Genomic DNA, 17754 nt, shown 5'->3' on the forward strand with positions numbered 1-17754 from the left:
AGATGGTGCTTCAAAGTAACTTCCAGCAGCTGTATCAAAGTCTGATGTTTTCGACAAGTTTGAGATTTTGAAGAATTATTTACTATGAGTACGTTGAATTCATGAGCTGATCGCTGAGGCTTTAATCTGAGACCGACCGACGGCCATACAAGTGACGTTCAAGTAGGATTATAGCACAGGTTGTTGTTGAACAGGAAGGGATATGGTATTGTGTCTAATGAGTACATATGAACTACAAAGGGTTCGTATGTCCATCGTAGCATTCAATAATGAGATAAGAATGCAATGGCTTCTTCGAGGAATTCACAGGCCAACATCTTAGGTTCAAGAATAACACCTGTAGATATATTGAGCTTGGCCTCCTACTAGCTGTCCTGATAATACACCATGCAGTTGCCGAACTATAATTGCTCTTGTTTAGCGGGTAGAAATGTTAACTTTCTCGCCAATTTCCGTAGGAATCGACCTGTCTTCAGTGCTTTGCTCGACTCCGTTGATTCTGAAGTCAAGTGCGTTTCCGATTCTAATCTTCAATGGGTTGCCCAAGAGTGAAGTAATCTCGGCTTCGGTAACAACGCCGTCCTGCCAGACCATGTCAACCTTGAAGCCACCACGAGCAATCCAACCTTTGAAACTTCCACTCGACAAACCCTGCCCTTTGGTGGGGATGGCCGGTCCTAGGTGCACGACACCAGCATGGCTCTGCAGAAACATCTCGACAATCGCGGCAGTGAACCCCGAGTTACCGTCGATTTGGAAATAGCTGCCATTCCGACTGAGAAGGCTGTTGTGCACCCACCGTGAAATCAGCTCAATGGCATATTTCAGCGCGTTCGTTGCGTCAAAGAAACGCGCATGCAGAATACTCGCCCAGGTGACTGCCCAGCTGTTCCCGCCGCCGCCGTTATCCATGCGGTGCCGTAGAAGCTTGTAGGCTCTGTCGGAAAACTCCGGCGTTATGATTGGCGTTACCCAAGAGCCGGGCTGAGCGCAAACCAGAGGGGAGAAGTGGCGATGGCCGGGCTGGTTTTCCCTGAACTCCCGGGAGTATTCGAGCAGCTGCCCAAACGATCCCGCAACAGGGCCCTGGATCTTGTCACGAAATGCAGTGGCACGTTCAACGCCGTCTGTGAATCCGAGGGCGTCTGAGATCTCGAGAAAACCGGTCATTATCTCCCACATTATCGCCCGGTCGTTCATGGCTCCTGCATCGATCCCGGTATTCTCGCCCGCTACACTCATGTTTTCTGGGATGTAGTACGAGTTCTCAGGAGAACAACTAGGGTTCGTGATCCACCAGCCATCCCGTTCTGTAGCCCAGCTGTAAATGAAGTCCATTGCGCCCTCGAGAATGGGCAAGACACGTTCGCGTGCATAAGTCTGGTTGCCAGTAAAGCGGAAGTACTCGATGGCCTCAAAGGCTAACCAGGCACCGCCAAGGGGATAGGGCGCCGCAATAGTAATGGCATGAAACGGCGTGCAGTCGCCCGTGATGTCGGTATTGTGGTGGCAGCACCAGCCGTCAGCGCCGTACATACCCTTGGCCACCTCACGACCCGTGGAGGCCAAGCGGTCAAGGAAGTCAACCACAGGTTCTGCAATCTCCGGAAGGTCCAAGGGCTGGGCGAGCCAGTAGTTCATTTCCAGGTTGATGTTTATGGTGAACTTGCTGTCCCAAGGCGGCTTGAAGTCTCGGTTCCAGATCCCCTGTAGGTTCGCTGGCAAGGTGCCCGGCCGAGAGGATTGTATCAGTAAATACTTCCCGTAGTTGAATTGTAGAGCCATCATTTCTGGGTCCGTGGTGATGTTGCTTCCTCGCTTCCAGTTCTCAAGTCGTGCAATAATGTCCCTGGTTCCAATAACCTCAGATGTGCCAAAGTCGATGGATGTACGATTGTAGTACTGCTGGTAGTCTTTGGTGGCCTCAACACGCAGAGCTTCGTATCCAGATTTGGCCGCCGCACTGAGACGATCATCAACAATTGTTCTCAGATCTATCAGGGTGGCACCGGGATGGCGAAACGCAGTTTCAACGCTGTAGATAAGTAGAACTTCGCTGGCCCCTCGCACTTGAAACGCAGTCTCGTTCGAAGTGATCTCGCCTGTACCTGTCATGCGTGTTTGGTTAGTAAGTAGACGTCCTCCTGGGTTCAATGAGAAGAATTCTCACCCTCTGAAAGCACCAATCGAATCTGCGAAGAATACCGGTATGTATCATCCTCTTCACCAGTCCCATCCAACAAGAGTATAGCTCTGGAAGTATCAGCGGACAATGCAGTGACGTTCCTGTCTCTCGACAAGGCGATATCAAAGTCTAAAGACTCTGACTGATTGGACGAGAGTCTAAAAGCCAAGACGTTTTTTGGGGAACTTCCAATTGCTTCTCTGGTGTACTCCACTCCGTTGACGATGTAAGACAGATGTGAAACTCCAGTTGAAATATCCAGAGAGTGTTTGTAGGCTGAAGTTCTGTTCAGCGTATGATTGAAGTCAATACGTAGCTCCCCTGCAGGTTGGTAGCGTCTCATATCGTCGTATTCTGGAGTGAAGTTGGCAACCCAGTTCTTGTCGGCCTCTGTTAGTCGCCCGTCGAGGATCTGCTGACGGAGTGGTTCCAAGGCATCACGAGCGGAGGGAGGTATCTTGTTCATAGGTCCACCACTCCAGATCGACTCTTCGTTCAGACGGATGAGCTCTTTGTCAGTGTAGCCGTGAAGCATAGCCCCAAGGCGGCCATTGCCAATAGGAAGTGCTTCATAAAAATCTCGGAGCGCCGGTTGAGAATACCACAGAACGTGCGACGCCTCAGAAGCTGCCATGGCTAGTTTGACTGCGGCCGCCATTGCGGCCAAAGCCAACGCAAAAATGGCGACCATGTTGTAGATTAGGGTAGCACGCAAAGGAGCAAAACGGTTTCAGTGAAATTTGACCAGAGGCATCTCACAGAAAATAAAAATAAAAAACATGCCTTCCTATGAACCTGAGATATAACTGCAGCTAGTACATAAGTTATGTGACATTGAGGCTATTTGAAAAGTCCGGCTTAGGTCGCATTGCCACTCACTTCAACGGACAATATGCCATTGGAGTACAAACCTCGGGGTATCATTATGGTCAAGTAGCGAAGATATTCCAATACGTACAACCCCGCAAAGTCGCTCAATCTTGGCAGTAGGAAGCTTCCGACAGTGCTGATCTCTTGCCTGCTGGTTTAAGAACGGAGAAGCACTGCCCCATGCGTAGGTTCCCCGCAAAGGTTCATCCCGTGTCGGACGGCTGCAGCTCGCAAACGCCTGTGGGTTGCAAGTAACCATTGAAGATATGACTTGCTCCCATGGTAGATGTAAAGTGTTTCTTCGTGGATAGACATAAAATGCCGGGTGGCACTCGTATTGCTACCAACTGTATCGAATGAGTAGTGTCAATCGAGTCATATTAACAGGGTGAAGGTTTCAAGCAGCACAACACGTTCTCACTGCATGATTTGCTTTTGCCTGAAAACGCAACCGATTATCCCTGTAATTTCTCGCCCTGAGGCCAGAAAGTGGCCAAGATGGCTGGAATATTACTGCAATCCATTCTACGCGCTTGGGTACCGAGTAGTCAAGGTGAGCTGCGAGCTAAATGCGTCGTATAACGGCCCATGTCGCTGAAAAACGACATCGTGCAAGGAGTCCTGCAAATGACATACGTTGGTTTCGCCTGATTCGAACAATGTAGGTCCGATGCCAAACGGGTGTTGATTAATCTCACGAGGGAGGGGACATGTCTCTCGCCATACGTATGCAGCTGGCCTGCGCCACGAACACCAATGGCAACGATAGAACTAAGCTGATCAACACTCAAAATGACGACTAGACACATCGTTCGGATGAAAACTAGAGCCCATCCGTCGACATTCATTGAGGGTGTGCGGCTCCGGTTGTGAACTAATACCGGTACAAACAGGTTTGAGACATTGGTCGGCCGCCTAGCTATGGTCTTATGGCGTTCGGATTTGGGCAGTCTAGCCAGTTCAAGGTTCGGCTCTTGTCACAAGTAAAAAGGTAGTCCTTGGCAGCGGCCTGCGCGATTAGAAACTTGACCGCCGAGCTTTGTCAGATAAGCAAGAAGCTTCAATGCAGCTCAGTTCCTACTCAGACAGCATGCTCACTTGAAACATTGGGTAGATAAGGTACCTTTGCCGTGGACAAAGTATCACTGGTGAGGGCCCGATGGGGTTCGTACTGCTGTGTACCGGTTCCACCAAGCAGAGGGAGACCCTGACCCCCGCGATGAATCCTTGCAACTTGGCCTGTCCGCCGCGTGGATAACGCACCGGTAAGTGGCCGTCATGGATAATTGGTGGGCCAGTGAAAGTCGAAAGAGGCCTCGACTGGCGTCTCTTCCGTGTCCGTACAGTGACATCCAAACGAGTTGCTAGGGCAAAGTGCGTACTCGTAAAGTACCATGTTGTCCAGCCGTGCTCCACCAGCCACAGCAAAAACGTTAATGGAGGTTGAGAGAGTGACTCAACCTAGCCCTGTAGAGGCTAACTCCAGGGCGGGCAACAAGCGCGAGGGGGTGCACGCGAGGGATTCTGTCCATGCCGACGGCGTCAAAAATCGGCCATCAGAGACCTCTTGGCCGTTGCGGGGAGTGGCCATGGATGCACGGAGTTGACACCGAGGGCCAAGACCCAACCAGACAGCTCCCCTTGAGAACCTCAGCAAGAATGAAGCAAGCTGAGTATGTCTTGCTTTTTGGGTGATGGAACTTGGCTTCGAATCCCGGACACAGCTCCGGGATAGGCGATTCGGCAATCTGGGATTTTAGTGCGAGAAAAAAATCAGACAGGTCAAAGTGGATTGGCCGGCTGCCAAGCTTAGTCATCGGGCCCAGATTCCGCGTTTGCTTTTTCTTTTCTTGTTTGTCACCGACCAACCACCACCCAAAAATAACAAGCAGGATCCTTTGCCTGCCTCACCGCCCTGCGAATGTTTGTCTCCGCCTCTATCCTCCCGGGATCTTCGGACGGAACAGGTCAACGGACTCACAATGTCGTCAATGTCGTCCGAGCAGGACTACCAAGATCTTTTTGGCCCTCAGGCCAAGAAGGCCAAACGAGGCCGGGTATGTCGATGGCTTCACCAGCCCTGGTTCTCCCTCCTACTGACATCTTACTCGAGCAACAGCTCCAAACCGACAAATCGGCCAACGCAATCCGGATACGCGATAACCAGCGACGATCGCGCGCCCGCCATAAAGAGTTTGTCGACGAATTGCAGCGAAAAGTCCAGGAGTACGAGAAGCGGGGCATCGAGGCCTCTTTGCAGATGCAGAAGGCCGCCCGTGACGTCGCCATCGAGAACTCGCGCCTGCGGGCCTTGCTTGCCAGCCGCGGGGTGTCGAATGAGCAAGTGGACGCATATCTGAGGTCTTTTGAGGAAGACAACAAGGGCGCTGCGGTGTCCATCTCGTCAACGCTTGCGCCCATTCTGAACGCCCCCATTGTCCTCGAGCCATCGCCAACCCAGCTTCCTCCACTCCAAGAGCACCTCAGCCAGACGAAGTTCCCGCAGGAGACCGAGAAGGAGCCTGTCGGGGCCAAGAGGAAGTTTGGAGACACGCTGCTGCCACCAGTGCTCACTCTGACACCTACCCCGGATGTTCAGCAGAATTCGCCGTTAGACAGGCTCGCCGTGCTTGCCGATGCCAGTCTTAACCGCTCTACACAGCCGGCACCCACTGCGGCCTCGCCACCAGAGCCTGCTACAAGGGTTCCCCATCATTATAGCCGAAGAAGCCAGACGCCGCCTCGCCCTACAGAAGAACCACACCATCACCGGCCCACTGCCTCTCCCCTCGAAATGTCCTGCAACGCTGCGGCTCGAATTATCGCTGACATGCAAGGCCACGCCGATGAACGATCGGCTCGGCTGGCTCTGGGATGCGGTGCCCAGGATGAGGAGTGCTTCGTCAAGAACACTTCAATCTTCCGAGTGCTCGATCACCGGTGAAGTGTCTGCTGCGGAGTTGAATGCCCTGCCATCCAGTACGGAGCAGGTGACAATCTTCTTCATTCCATCTACCTTGATGTTAAACATTGGCATGATGCCCCTGCGCGACTCAGCTAGGGGGTTGTTCATTGTTCATTCTCACCATATCAACACAAGTCCATGAAAAGAGGGCCGGCCCGTTCCTAACTCGGTCCTCCTAATGGCAACAGCGCCTCAGGTCACACAAGATCTTGACGACTTGGCTGCACCTGGCCATGGCCTACCTTGGCCATCTCTTGATGCGTGAGAATCAAGACAAAGCCAGGGTTCTCGCTGTGAGAGCGCTTGTACATTAGGCCCAGTGCCACCATGTTGCTTTTGCCTGACCTTGCAGGCAGATTAGTTTGTCTTTGTCCAGATAGGCAGCGAAGGCTGTAGCTTGTGACAGAAGCCTCGACGGTGCTTCTCGATCAGGCCGTCCTCTCCACCAGAGACTAGCACCGTTGTGTGCCGATGTCGGTGTCAGTTGCTTCCATTGTCATCTTTCACGGCCTATCACACAAACATGCTGGACAGCAGCATCTCCTGTTCGATGAGAATTATCAATCGTAAAGCATTTGGATATGGCCGGGATGAGGCGAGGATTCCCGGTGCATCAGAAGGAGTTGAATCGCCCTGGGAATGGACTCGGAATGTGGATGTTGCGAATTGGGACACTGGTAGGGCACATGCCCGCCAACAGTCCGAAATGATTGACCAGGCGGGCGCCTTGCAGCAGCCACTGGACGACGGATGGTGTCTTCTGGCAGGCCTACAGTGAACTGTGCTGAATGGACCGTCTCAATTGTCACGATGAATTAGTTGACCCAAGGACACCTCATGGTTCGCAAGCACGGCACGCACTACTTGCCGGGAAGACAGACCACAGGCAGTCCTATCGGACAAGGTGTACAGCATCGGCTGAGATCAGCGAGCTGATCAAATTGCATGACTTGAATAATTACTAGGTGTCTAACTGTAATATATGTAATGTAAAAAAGTCACAAGAAATCCCATCCCCGAGCCTACTCTCATGAGCAGCGAATGTTACATGTGTCTTGGCAAACTCAGGCCCGATTCGTCTCTCATAACCGTTGGTTGGGTTCATGTTAACATTGGCCAAGGTAGGCAGCCTGATCTCCACGCCACGGGACGGTCCATGAGGCAGGCTGAGCTCGTCTGCATACCGAAGTTTCAGCAGAACCAATGATGGATGGTCATATAATGCCGTTCTGCCAACGCACGCATGGGCGGCACAGTAGGCTGACTCTCGATTACCGCGGAGTCAAGGAGTCCCATCAACTGCCCATTTAAACCGCGTATTTCATGTCTTTTGGGTTCACACTATCTATCTTACTTGCCAACCTACTTGAAGAATCGTTCCACAACATGGTTTTTGCCACGAATCTTTCAATGTCACCAACTTTACCTCCAGCTGCTCATATACAACCAATCACTGATGAGTTTCAAGATGAGGAGACAGGAACTGTCGCGCTTAGTGGGGTTGGCAAGCGAAGTCAAGCCTTTGCTGAACGCATCCAACCGGTTGAGCTGAGGTACATTAAATTCGGTAAGGATTTGATGGCCCGGATCATTCCCCTGTCTTCTCGCTCTTACTTGAGACTTGAACTGCCGGTCGCTGAAGACACTTCGCGGATTCGCGGCCTCGAAATGACAGTTTCTCCCAGAAGAAACCGGTCTGGCATCAAACCGGAGTACCGTCCTGGTAGTGTTTCACGTTACATCGAGTCGCTTAAGCAACAAGTGATTTCTGAAGTTCGATCGACACGAAATAGGCGTAGTGCTGACCCTGCTTTCGACGAGGTTCCTCTGGACACAGCCAGATCGTCGGCGACGGAAACGACCCCCGGCACCCAAGGCACGGCTCGCCGACGGAATCCGTTCAAATTCAAAGTTCAACCCCCGCCCCCAACCCCGGTAACTCTGCGACTGGAAGGGATCAAGGCGATACTTGAACCTCTGTTTGATGCAGCCCCGTTTATTTTGCTTTGCACGGGAAAGCCGAACAACGCCGTGGTCCGGCCAATCCGACTCGGCGACAGTTCGGGCCCGGTTAGCCAATGGACAACCATCCGGGGAGCCGTGCACCAGCACCGGCCGTTCTTGAGACGTTGGTTCTCTTCCGTAAATCTTGATCTGGTGAAGGTGAGTGCACCGGTATGGCCTCTACTCTGGTCAAGGCAGTTTTGAAGCTAAACTCTCCCAGGTTCGGCTCGTCGGTCAACATCGTTCGTCCAAAGCAGCATTTCACGGCCAATTTGAACTACTGGATACTGCAACAGAGCTAGCGCAACTCCAGAGACAGGCTAATGAGTTTGGAAAACTTGCTACAGAGCCCATCATGCTGGACCATTACGACATGGTATGCTACCTCAACACTGCGAAGGACCATGTATACCATTCAGATGCATGTTCTGAAATGAGGCTCGAGGCTCCTGAGGAGCCAGGATCTCCGTGTGGAGCAGAAGATCAGGTAGAGAGGTTGAGGAAAATTTCGAAGCTGGAGATGATATCAGTCTGGCCGTTGGTGCTAGATGATCCTAGGTTAGCCAGGGGAAATAATCTCCTCAGCGACGAATGGATCTACTCCTCCAGGTATGTAGACATACCTCTGGACTATTCGAGGTCGTTGCAGATGAACTAATATTTGAATAAGAGATATAATGCCGCGGGGTACTGTCATTCATAGCGTGGCACAGATCGAGCTTACAGGTTTCCGCGTCTCAGAACGGCCCAATTTCAACATGGGTTTCAGGATCCTCTTGGCCGTGAGCACAACGGCATTCTGCATCATGATATTGGCCGCCAGAGTAATCCATGGGGACTGGGCAACAGCTTATACCGCAGGGGCTTCTTTTGTGGCGTTGGCTGGGGTGTTGTCAACCTGGATTGCGTGGGAAACAACAAAGCACTCCGCTAAGTAATGTGTCCGCTTTCCCTAATTCCAACGTCAGATCATGTCACATTATTTAGTTGAATGACGAACGGACCATCAACCGCCTTGTGTACAGCAAAAGAAAGATGAAAGCAACCGGCTCTAATCTCAGAAGAAGCATATGATAACGTAGCACCCCCTCAATATCGTTTCTTGGATGAAACCTATTATGATGCTCTTGGTCTCATTCGGGTTGTCTGTGCACATTAACGTGTTCTAGTATTTTGGCTCGGGTCGGCACACGATGCAAGAATTCAGTTCCATAAGAGAGTAGGGGTTTTTGTCCTTAACTGTGGATAATTATCAATGCTATGCATGCTATGCTATGCTATCTCTAAGCCTTTCCCAGGGCCGACAGGCGCACATAGCAGTCCTTTGGCTTATACGTGAGACTTTCCATACCCCCATAGCCGGAGAGTTCCTCTGGGCACGGCAGCAGCTCGAAGTTCCACACAAACAATGTCACAAAAAGCCGCAACTCCAAGTACGCCAGACGCCGTCCGAAGCAGCCACGGGTTCCGAGGCCGAACGCAAGCTGGGGCCCCGCCTGTTGGTCAAACTCGGCACCGTCCGGAGAATCGTTGGAGGCGACGAGCCAGCGCTCCGGCTTGAACTGCCCAATGTCCGCGTCATCCCAGGCACGAGGCTTTGCATTCTGGCTGCTCTTGCTCCGCTTCCACTCGTCAATGCCGATGGCGGGCTTCAGCATGCTGGGCCCTCGACTCGGCAACAGCACGAGCGTGCCCTTGGGAACGTGATGGCCCAGGAGCTCGGTGTCGACCATGGCTTCGCGGTCGACCAACGCCGTGGCGCCACCGCGGCGCAGGATTTCCTCCATGACAGCGTCCAGGTAAGGGATCTTGGTTCCCGTAATCTCCTTGATGGTAGGGTTGCGGTTCTCGGCGGCGGCGTCAGCGAAAGCGTTTCGGAGGGCTTCGCGCAACTTTGTCTGCGTTTGAGGGTTATCGGCCAGGAGCTTGACGCCCCAGCACATCGTAGTGCTGGTCGTGTCATGCCCCGCGACGACCACACCAAAGACCTATCCAGACGTTAGATAATCAGATAACGCAACCAAGGGCCGATGCAGATGATCCGTTACTTACCTCGTCGATCATCGTCATAGAGAAGAAGTCCGGCGCCCTGCCCTCATTGCCCGCAAGCTTCTTCTCCCGCAGTACGATCAACTCGACAGCAGACAAAGCCCTTGACTCCTCGTGGCCCACTTCTTCCAATCTCTTCAAGGCCTTCAGGATCTCCTCACGGACGAGCATCTTCTTCATTTCGAGAGCTCGGCGTATGGCGGGCATCCTCTTGACAAACCACCATTTAAGCCTCGGCATAGGCGACCCTTGCAGATACCCAATCGAGTTTGCTACGTCAAGCGTCGCCGTGATCTTCTCATCGCAATTGCCTTCGGGAAAATCTAGTGGCCTGTCTCCGCCTGTAATCGAGGCACACCGAAGGCGCTTGATGTCCTCCTCGCCCAGTCCTTTAACAAGGTCCAACGTCGGTTGAATCGCACTACTGGAAAAGCTGCCGCCGAAAGTGAAAGCCATGACGGCGTCCAAGGCGCCGTAGTAGATATCCTGTTCCGCAGAGAAGGGCCGGCCGTCGGCTATGCTGGCCTTGTCGTTCCACAGCTGGACGAGCCTCAGCACGCCGGAGTAGACCGAGGGACCAGCCACTTCGTTCAGAAACTGCGGGGACATGAGGTCCTGGAGGAGCCTGCGGTGCTGCTTCCACTCGCCGTCCGTCTTCATGTTGATGTGGTGTTTCGGTCCCGCCCCTTGGAGCAGGTCGGCGGTGAGAAAAGACCGGTCAAACTCCTTGCGCCGCATGAGGATGTCCTGGGCCTCCCTGAAGTCTGTCAGAACCAGCATCGGCTTCCCGAGGGGGCGGATGAAGAGCTGGAAGAGAGGCGATTTGAACTTGTCCGCCTGCTCTAGCAGCCACAGGTTGAATTCGCCCGTGCGGTGCATCCCCTCTTGCAGGGAGGGGATGTCGCCCAAAAGGCTATGCGTGGCTGCCTCATTGTGAGGCACGCCGGGGATCGGTTTGGGAAGAGCCCATTTGTAGAGGACGTAGACCAGAAGTCCTGCTGCGACGAGAAGCGGGACATAAGATAACGAAAAGAGATTTGCGGCCTTCTCGTCACCCAACGACCTCCCAGATAGTACCGTGTCCGACATTTTGGTCGATGCTGCTTGTGAGTATGGTAGCGCCATAACGTCGAAGCCAGTGCCAGCCTGTACGACGCATCGTTCCAGATGGCTACACTACCCTTATATTGTCGAAGCCGGCACGCAAGCTAAACCCGAGAACCGCATTCGGACTGGGCTTGCCGTCCGTCCCTTTCGTCCCATTCTTACACCGTCCAAACTGCGCGCTCCCGCGGAGCTCGGGTGACGGCCGCCCGCGGACAACCGATTGCATCTCCACACATACACCAAAACACAGGCAGCAAGCAAAAGAAACCTGGATACTTGGGACGAAAGAGTTTCCAGACGTGGTAATCGAGTCGTGGTCGAGTCGCGCGGCGGGAGATTGGAGGCTAGTGCGGTAAGGATACCCCCGTTCCATACCTCCGCACGCGGGCCCCGCCGGCTTCAGCCAGGCCGGCTACGATTCCTGCGAAGCCACGCGATCGACCGCTGGTGGACGGTAGGCAAGCTATGAGTGGACGGTTGGCTGAGGCTGAGACCTGGCGCCTTTGCTGAGTTGTCGAACACACCAATGAATAACGAAAAATGACAGCTGTGCTAGTTCAATCCTGGCGATTCCCGAGTGGAAATACGCCGACGGCTGGAGCTTGATGGAGGCTCGAGCCCAGAGCCGAACCACCCTTGAAGATGGCGCTAGCTCCACTCCATGTCTTAGATCCTGCTTCGTGACGACTCTGATGACAGGCGGGTCGGAGAAGAAAAAACAAAGAGGCGGTCAAAGTAAGAATGATGAGATTTGTCTGCAGGTACTCGGTAACTGTTGGCGAAAGACATCCTCACTGGCTCAAACGTCTGTTGAAGCAATAAAAATAAAAATAAGAAAAGACCCTTGATATCACAAGCCAAAGCCAGCATAATGCAACCAAAAGAACCCTTTGAACGTTGAGGCCGGATTGGTTAAAGAGTTGATTGGGCCGACACCGGCCACCTATCAATACCATTCTCATCCCACCCTCCTTCAACCGAAAAGGGGAGGGGAAGTAAGGAAACAAAAGAAAATCCCCGACAAAGATTCATGACGCCGCATAGAAGACGTCTCCAAACCCGCAAAAAATGAATCCTTGATGGGATTTAACCATTGAATCTCCCCGAGGTGGGCTCGAACCACCAACCTCCAGATTAACAGTCTGACGCGCTAGCCAATTGTGCCATCGGGGATAAGCTCTTGAAGAGCTGTAAGGATGTTGTTGAGTTCGAGCAGGCCATGGTAACTTTATCATTGTTCTGCAACTTTTGTGGTGGGTTGTAATGGTGGGTTTGGGTGGGTGTGGGTGGGTTTTCGCCGACTGGGCAAAAAACTTTGAGCCCTGAAATGCGGGCCGCAAGAGCCGACGCTTCAGAGTGGATGTCGTGCATGGTCTGGCCCTGACCCGAACCAAGGAAATTGCAAGACTGATTATTGCAAAGGTTACGTCAACGAGTCAAATGCCGGTACGGATGTCGCTGATGTTATCACCGAAGCGGGTCTCGGTAGGGAATTCACCGTGATGGAGCAGATTGTGTAAAGGGCAGGGTGAAAGCACCGAGCTATCATTTCCATTCCTCCCCAAGGCAGATTTTCCCTCGGCCGTGGCTATGACACTGGGGATTGTGCTTCGGGCCAAGCCTCTGCTACGGAGGTGCCTCGCGAAAGTCTTGACCGGGACACCAGCCATAGACATGGAATATCTCCAGGCCCATAGTAAAGATACAAGGAGGACAGGTTACTCCACGTAACAAACGAGAATACCATATTGAACGCTCGAGCCAACCTACAAGGGACACATCGGTTAGGGGTCATCTCCTATAAGCTGTGTGCGTATCGATAAAGTACTCTGCAAGATGCCCCAGCTGTGGCACTGCTCAACCTGGTCACACTTTTGCGAGGCACCTCCGTAGCCATGACCATGAATGGTATCACACGCAAGGAACGACCGGCAAGGCCACAAGTGTACGAGAAAGGTGATTATTGGCCTTCACTACCTCAGCACGACCGACAGTAGCAGGACGTGGCAACGTCGCATTATCATTGGCCTAGAACTTCTCTCCGCCAAGCCCCTTCAAATCATCCTCCGTATTCTGGACTTCTGGGACCGCAGTCTTGGAAAATGCCCACGCCTTTGTCCTCGATTCAAACAGGTAGTCAAGATCGGCATGGGTCCTCCCCATCGTCTCGGGCACCTCTAACCATGTGACGGCGAAGGCCAGCAAGCTCGTCCCCGCAAAGAAGAAGCCGATTTTCCCGCCCCAGTTCGCCTCGTCGGTGTTGTACATGTACGGAGTGAAGAAGCCGAACAGCCACGCTCCGACGGACTGGGCGGCGAGGCCAATGCCACCAGACTTGGATCGGAGCCGAACGCAGGAGATCTCCGAGACGATGACTGGCACCGCACTTGCGACTCCAAAGCTGTTGAAGAAGCTAAAGAGCAGGAGAGCGACGCCGACGTACCTATAACAGAAAAAGTAACTATTAGCATAACCGTCCTCGTGGAATTTTGAACATATCGGTGGGTGGATCTCACCATTGAGCCGCAGACGACTTGAAGCAGGCCGCAATACCCATCGACAGCCAAGTCACACCATCGAGAACAATGCTGATGAGAATCATGGTCCTTCTCCCATATTTCGGGATCGTGTACCACGAAACGGCGCCCGCCACCATGTTGGAGGCGACGCCTATCAGGGTGACCATGAGGGAGTAGCGCGCCGACATGCCGGCCATGATGAGGAAGTAGGCGCCGTTCACCAACAGGGCCATGCCGACAAACTGCTGGAGAATGTTGAGGAGGATGATGATGCGAGTCCGGCGGAGGTTTACCCCCTGGAAGCACTCGCGGTACGTGGGCTGGCCCTGGGCCTCGGCTGTTTCCTCGCTCTCGTGTGCCAACGTGGCTTGGATGCCCTGGAGCATGTTTTGGCCGCCGCCCATTCCCAGCTTCTTCAGAGACTTTTCGGCCTTTTCGATGCAATCTCGAGAAACTAGCCAGACGGGACTTTCGGGTATCAGAAACGCCACGATGAGCGCCACGCCCCCAAAAGCCCACTGCGTTGCAAATGGTATCCGGTACGAATCGGCGGTCTGGATGCCGACTTGCGTAAAGACTATCGCGACAGCCGCAAGGTGCCCAAGAGACTGAACGTTCCGTCATTAGCGATTCGGAGGCGCGACAACCGACACGGGTTAAGGGGGAGGGATGGCATCACTTACGATATTGAACCCGTAAAAGCCGAGAACAACGCCTCTGAGGTTTTTGGGCGCAATCTCTGAGATGTACGTCTGGCAGACGGACATGAGAGAGCCACATCCCATACCGATGATGATCTTTGCAAACAGAAAGACCACTCTCCGGTCCATGACTCTCCCCGGCATGCTGGAAGTGTACGACGCCACTGTCCCGATCAAGCCCAGCAGGCCTCCGACAACAAAGGTCGCACGGCGCCCGAAGCGGTCTTGGAACCAACCGGCACCGACAGAGCCTGCCGCGGCACCGGCTTGAACCAGGCCATTCCACAATCCCAACCAGAGGGCGGGGAGGATGGATGCCTGGCCAACGCCCTGGCCAAAATCCTCTCTGCTGATAGTCAGGCAACCCCAGCCAGTAACTTCTATACGGGGATCATCTTACCGAAACTTGGGTAGAGCCGACACGGAGCCGACAATGACAAAGTCATAGCCAAACATGAGCGGGCCAATGTTGGCCAGCAAGGCGTACAGAATCACCTTGGGGTGCGACCGAATGGCCTTCCAGGGGTGCTCAACGGGGGCCGTCTCTTGACGAAAGCCATCCGGGTCGGCAGTCTCAACCGCCTCGACGGACGGCTTCATCTGGTGTTGTTCTGCCATGCCCCCTATTCTCAGCTATTAAACAGCTAACACCCAACAAACGGAAACCGGGCTGACTGCTTCGGGAGGAAAAGCAGAGAGAGTTAGGATTAAACTCTGCTCATGCTATTAAATAGAGTCTGGCAGGCTGGTGGTGAGTTTAACCAGCTGGACTGGACACCGGGGACATTTTAAATATCTATCCCAACTACACCAGATACCACGGGCATTCAACACACGCAGACTGCAAACTGGCACAAGCATCGCGTCCCACGCCAAGCCCAGTCTTGGGTTACAGCTCATGCTCCCCAGATCGTCCCCCGCAATTCCCCCAAGGCCCAAGCTCGGTCCCCCACTTCTCCCCCGCAAAACCCAGCTGAAGAACCCCATATCTGCTCTCCAACCCCAACGATATCACCGCCGGCAGCGGTTTCAGCAGTATTTCCAGAAGATAGGCAGCGGGTCCTTCCCCAGAAGCCAAGAGAGCGGCATCGGATCAGAGGGGGCCGCCGAAGTGGGCAGCCGAGGTGGCGGGGTCTGTCAACCCCTGGAGCGGCAATTGACCACGGCAGCGAAGCACGTCTTTTGGACGGATGCAGATGCCGCGATTGAATTCCTCGCCGTTCGTTCGTCTACCAGCACCAAGGCAAGACATCCGACCGTTCAATCGCCAAGCAGCCTCATACGTTTCGCAGGCAAAAGACGACATCAGAAGGAACACACACACACAGCAAACTGCTTGCGCGCATGGTGCTGGCCTTCACCACCGTAACCTCTCCACCAAGTTCCCCTCAACACACCATCCACCGAACGACCCCCTCCTAAACACCAAACATGCTCAAGCCGCAGGCAAACTCTGCCCGAGAGCTCGTCTCTCTGGACGGCATCTGGAACTTCGCCGTCGCCACCTCGACCGACATCGAAGCCGACTCGCCGTGGACGAGGCCCCTGCCGCCCACGCTCCAGGTGCCCGTGCCCGCCAGCTACAACGACATCTTTGTCGACGAGAGCATCCGAAGCCACGTCGGATGGGTCTACTACCAGCGCCAGGTCACGGTGCCGCGCAGCTGGGCCGCGGGCCAGCGGTACTTCCTGCGGTTCGACGCCGCGACGCACCACGGGCGCGTCTACGTCAACGACGGGCTCGTCGCCGAGCACGTCGGCGGGTACACGCCGTTCGAGGCCGACATCACGGACGCGGTCCCCGCGGGCCAGCGGTTCCGCCTCACCGTCGCCGTGAGCAACGAGCTCACCTGGGAGACGATCCCGCCCGGCAGGATCGAGACGCTGGCGAGCGGCAAGCGGAAGCAGCACTACCAGCACGACTTCTTCAACTACGCGGGGCTGGCGCGCTCCGTGTGGCTCTACTCGAAGCCGGCCATCTCCATCAGCGACATGACCGTCGTCACGGGCCTCGAGGGCGACGGCGCTGCCAGGGTCGACTTTGAGATCGAGACGACGCAGGCCGTGGGCGATGACAAGGTGCGGATATCCGTCCTCGACGAGGAGGAGGCTATCGTCGCCCAGACGACCGGCACCCGGGGCCACCTGAGCATCGAGGCGCCCCGCCTGTGGCAGCCGGGGGCGGCGCACCTGTACCAGCTCCGCGCCGAGATCCTGTCGGGCCCCGGCGCGGAGGGCGTCGAGGACACGTACGAGGTGGCGTTCGGCGTGCGCACCGTCGAGGTCAGGGGCAACCAGTTCCTCATCAACGGCGCGCCCTTCTACTTCACGGGGTTCGGCAAGCACGAGGACACGCCGGTCCGCGGCAAGGGCTTCGACGCGGCGTACATGGTGCACGACTTCAGGCTGATGGCGTGGATGGGCGCCAACTCGTTCCGGACGTCGCACTACCCGTACGCCGAGGAGTTCCTCGAGTACGCCGACCGGCACGGCGTCGTCGTCATCAACGAGACGCCGGCCGTCGGGCTCAACCTGGGCATCATCGCGGGCATGTTCGGGCAGAAGGCGCCGCCGACGTTCGCGCCCGAGGCGTGCGGCGACAAGACGCAGGCGGCGCACGCGCAGGCGATCCTGGAGCTCGTGGCGCGCGACAAGAACCACGCGTCGGTGGTGATGTGGACCGTGACCAACGAGCCGGCGTCGGGCGAGCCGGGCGCGCGCGAGTACCTCGAGCCGCTGGTGGCGCTGACGCGGCGGCTCGACGCGACGCGGCCCGTGTGCTTCGCCAACATGAGCTTCGCGACGCTGGAGCTGGACCGCGTGACGGACCTGTTCGACGTCGTGTGCCTGAACCGCTACTACGGGTGGTACTCGCAGACGGGCGACCTCGAGGCGGCCGAGCAGGTGCTCGAGAGGGACCTGCTGGGGTGGCAGGCCAAGCACGGCAAGCCCATCGTCGTGACCGAGTATGGCGCCGAGGCCCTGGCCGGGTTGCACTCGGTCTGCGACACGCCGTGGAGCGAGGAGTACCAGTCGCGGTTCCTCGAAATGTTCCACCGCGTCTTCGACCGCGTGGACGGCGTGGTCGGGGAGCACGTGTGGAACTTTGCCGACTTCCAGACCACCTCGGGCATCCACCGCGTCGACGGGAATAAGAAGGGCGTCTTCACGAGGGACCGGAAGCCCAAGGGCGCCGTGCATGTGTTGAGGCAGCGCTGGAAGGCCATGGAGGAGAAGAAGGCCTGAGGCAGCGCTTGTCACTTTGATGGCGCTGTATATGATTAGAAGACTTTACATACTAGACCTGTTTTCTTTGTCAAAGACAAAGATAAAGTGAGAAAGGTGGCACGAGGG

General features: G+C 55.0%; 5 protein-coding genes across 5 annotated transcripts; 2 read left to right on the forward strand and 3 right to left on the reverse strand.

Annotated features, from left to right (window-relative positions):
- Positions 1 to 417: 417 nt before the first annotated feature.
- On the reverse strand, positions 418 to 2876 carry EsH8_III_000397 (alpha-L-fucosidase; the record flags this gene model as incomplete). Its single annotated transcript, XM_083262122.1, has 2 exons — positions 418 to 2108; positions 2171 to 2876. 2 exons carry the CDS (start codon positions 2874 to 2876, stop codon positions 418 to 420), a joined length of 2397 nt encoding a protein of 798 aa, XP_083122609.1.
- A 2161-nt stretch (positions 2877 to 5037) lies between these two features.
- On the forward strand, positions 5038 to 5999 carry EsH8_III_000398 (bZIP transcription factor; the record flags this gene model as incomplete). Its single annotated transcript, XM_083262123.1, has 2 exons — positions 5038 to 5112; positions 5169 to 5999. 2 exons carry the CDS (start codon positions 5038 to 5040, stop codon positions 5997 to 5999), a joined length of 906 nt encoding a protein of 301 aa, XP_083122610.1.
- Positions 6000 to 9307: 3308 nt separating this feature from the next.
- On the reverse strand, positions 9308 to 11162 carry EsH8_III_000399 (uncharacterized protein; the record flags this gene model as incomplete). Its single annotated transcript, XM_083262124.1, has 2 exons — positions 9308 to 10012; positions 10077 to 11162. 2 exons carry the CDS (start codon positions 11160 to 11162, stop codon positions 9308 to 9310), a joined length of 1791 nt encoding a protein of 596 aa, XP_083122611.1.
- A 2046-nt stretch (positions 11163 to 13208) lies between these two features.
- EsH8_III_000400 (uncharacterized protein) lies at positions 13209 to 15018 on the reverse strand (the record flags this gene model as incomplete). Its single annotated transcript, XM_083262125.1, has 4 exons — positions 13209 to 13623; positions 13697 to 14307; positions 14383 to 14746; positions 14801 to 15018. 4 exons carry the CDS (start codon positions 15016 to 15018, stop codon positions 13209 to 13211), a joined length of 1608 nt encoding a protein of 535 aa, XP_083122612.1.
- An 813-nt stretch (positions 15019 to 15831) lies between these two features.
- Positions 15832 to 17646, forward strand: EsH8_III_000401 (glycoside hydrolase superfamily; the record flags this gene model as incomplete). The annotated part of the gene is made up of 1 exon (XM_083262126.1): positions 15832 to 17646. The coding sequence occupies one exon, from the start codon at positions 15832 to 15834 to the stop codon at positions 17644 to 17646; it is 1815 nt and encodes a 604-aa protein (XP_083122613.1).
- Between the last annotated feature and the right edge of the window lie 108 nt (positions 17647 to 17754).

Source organism: Colletotrichum jinshuiense, chromosome 3, assembly GCF_051148585.1.
Source record: "Colletotrichum jinshuiense chromosome 3, complete sequence".
NCBI classification, from domain to species: domain Eukaryota; kingdom Fungi; phylum Ascomycota; class Sordariomycetes; order Glomerellales; family Glomerellaceae; genus Colletotrichum; species Colletotrichum jinshuiense.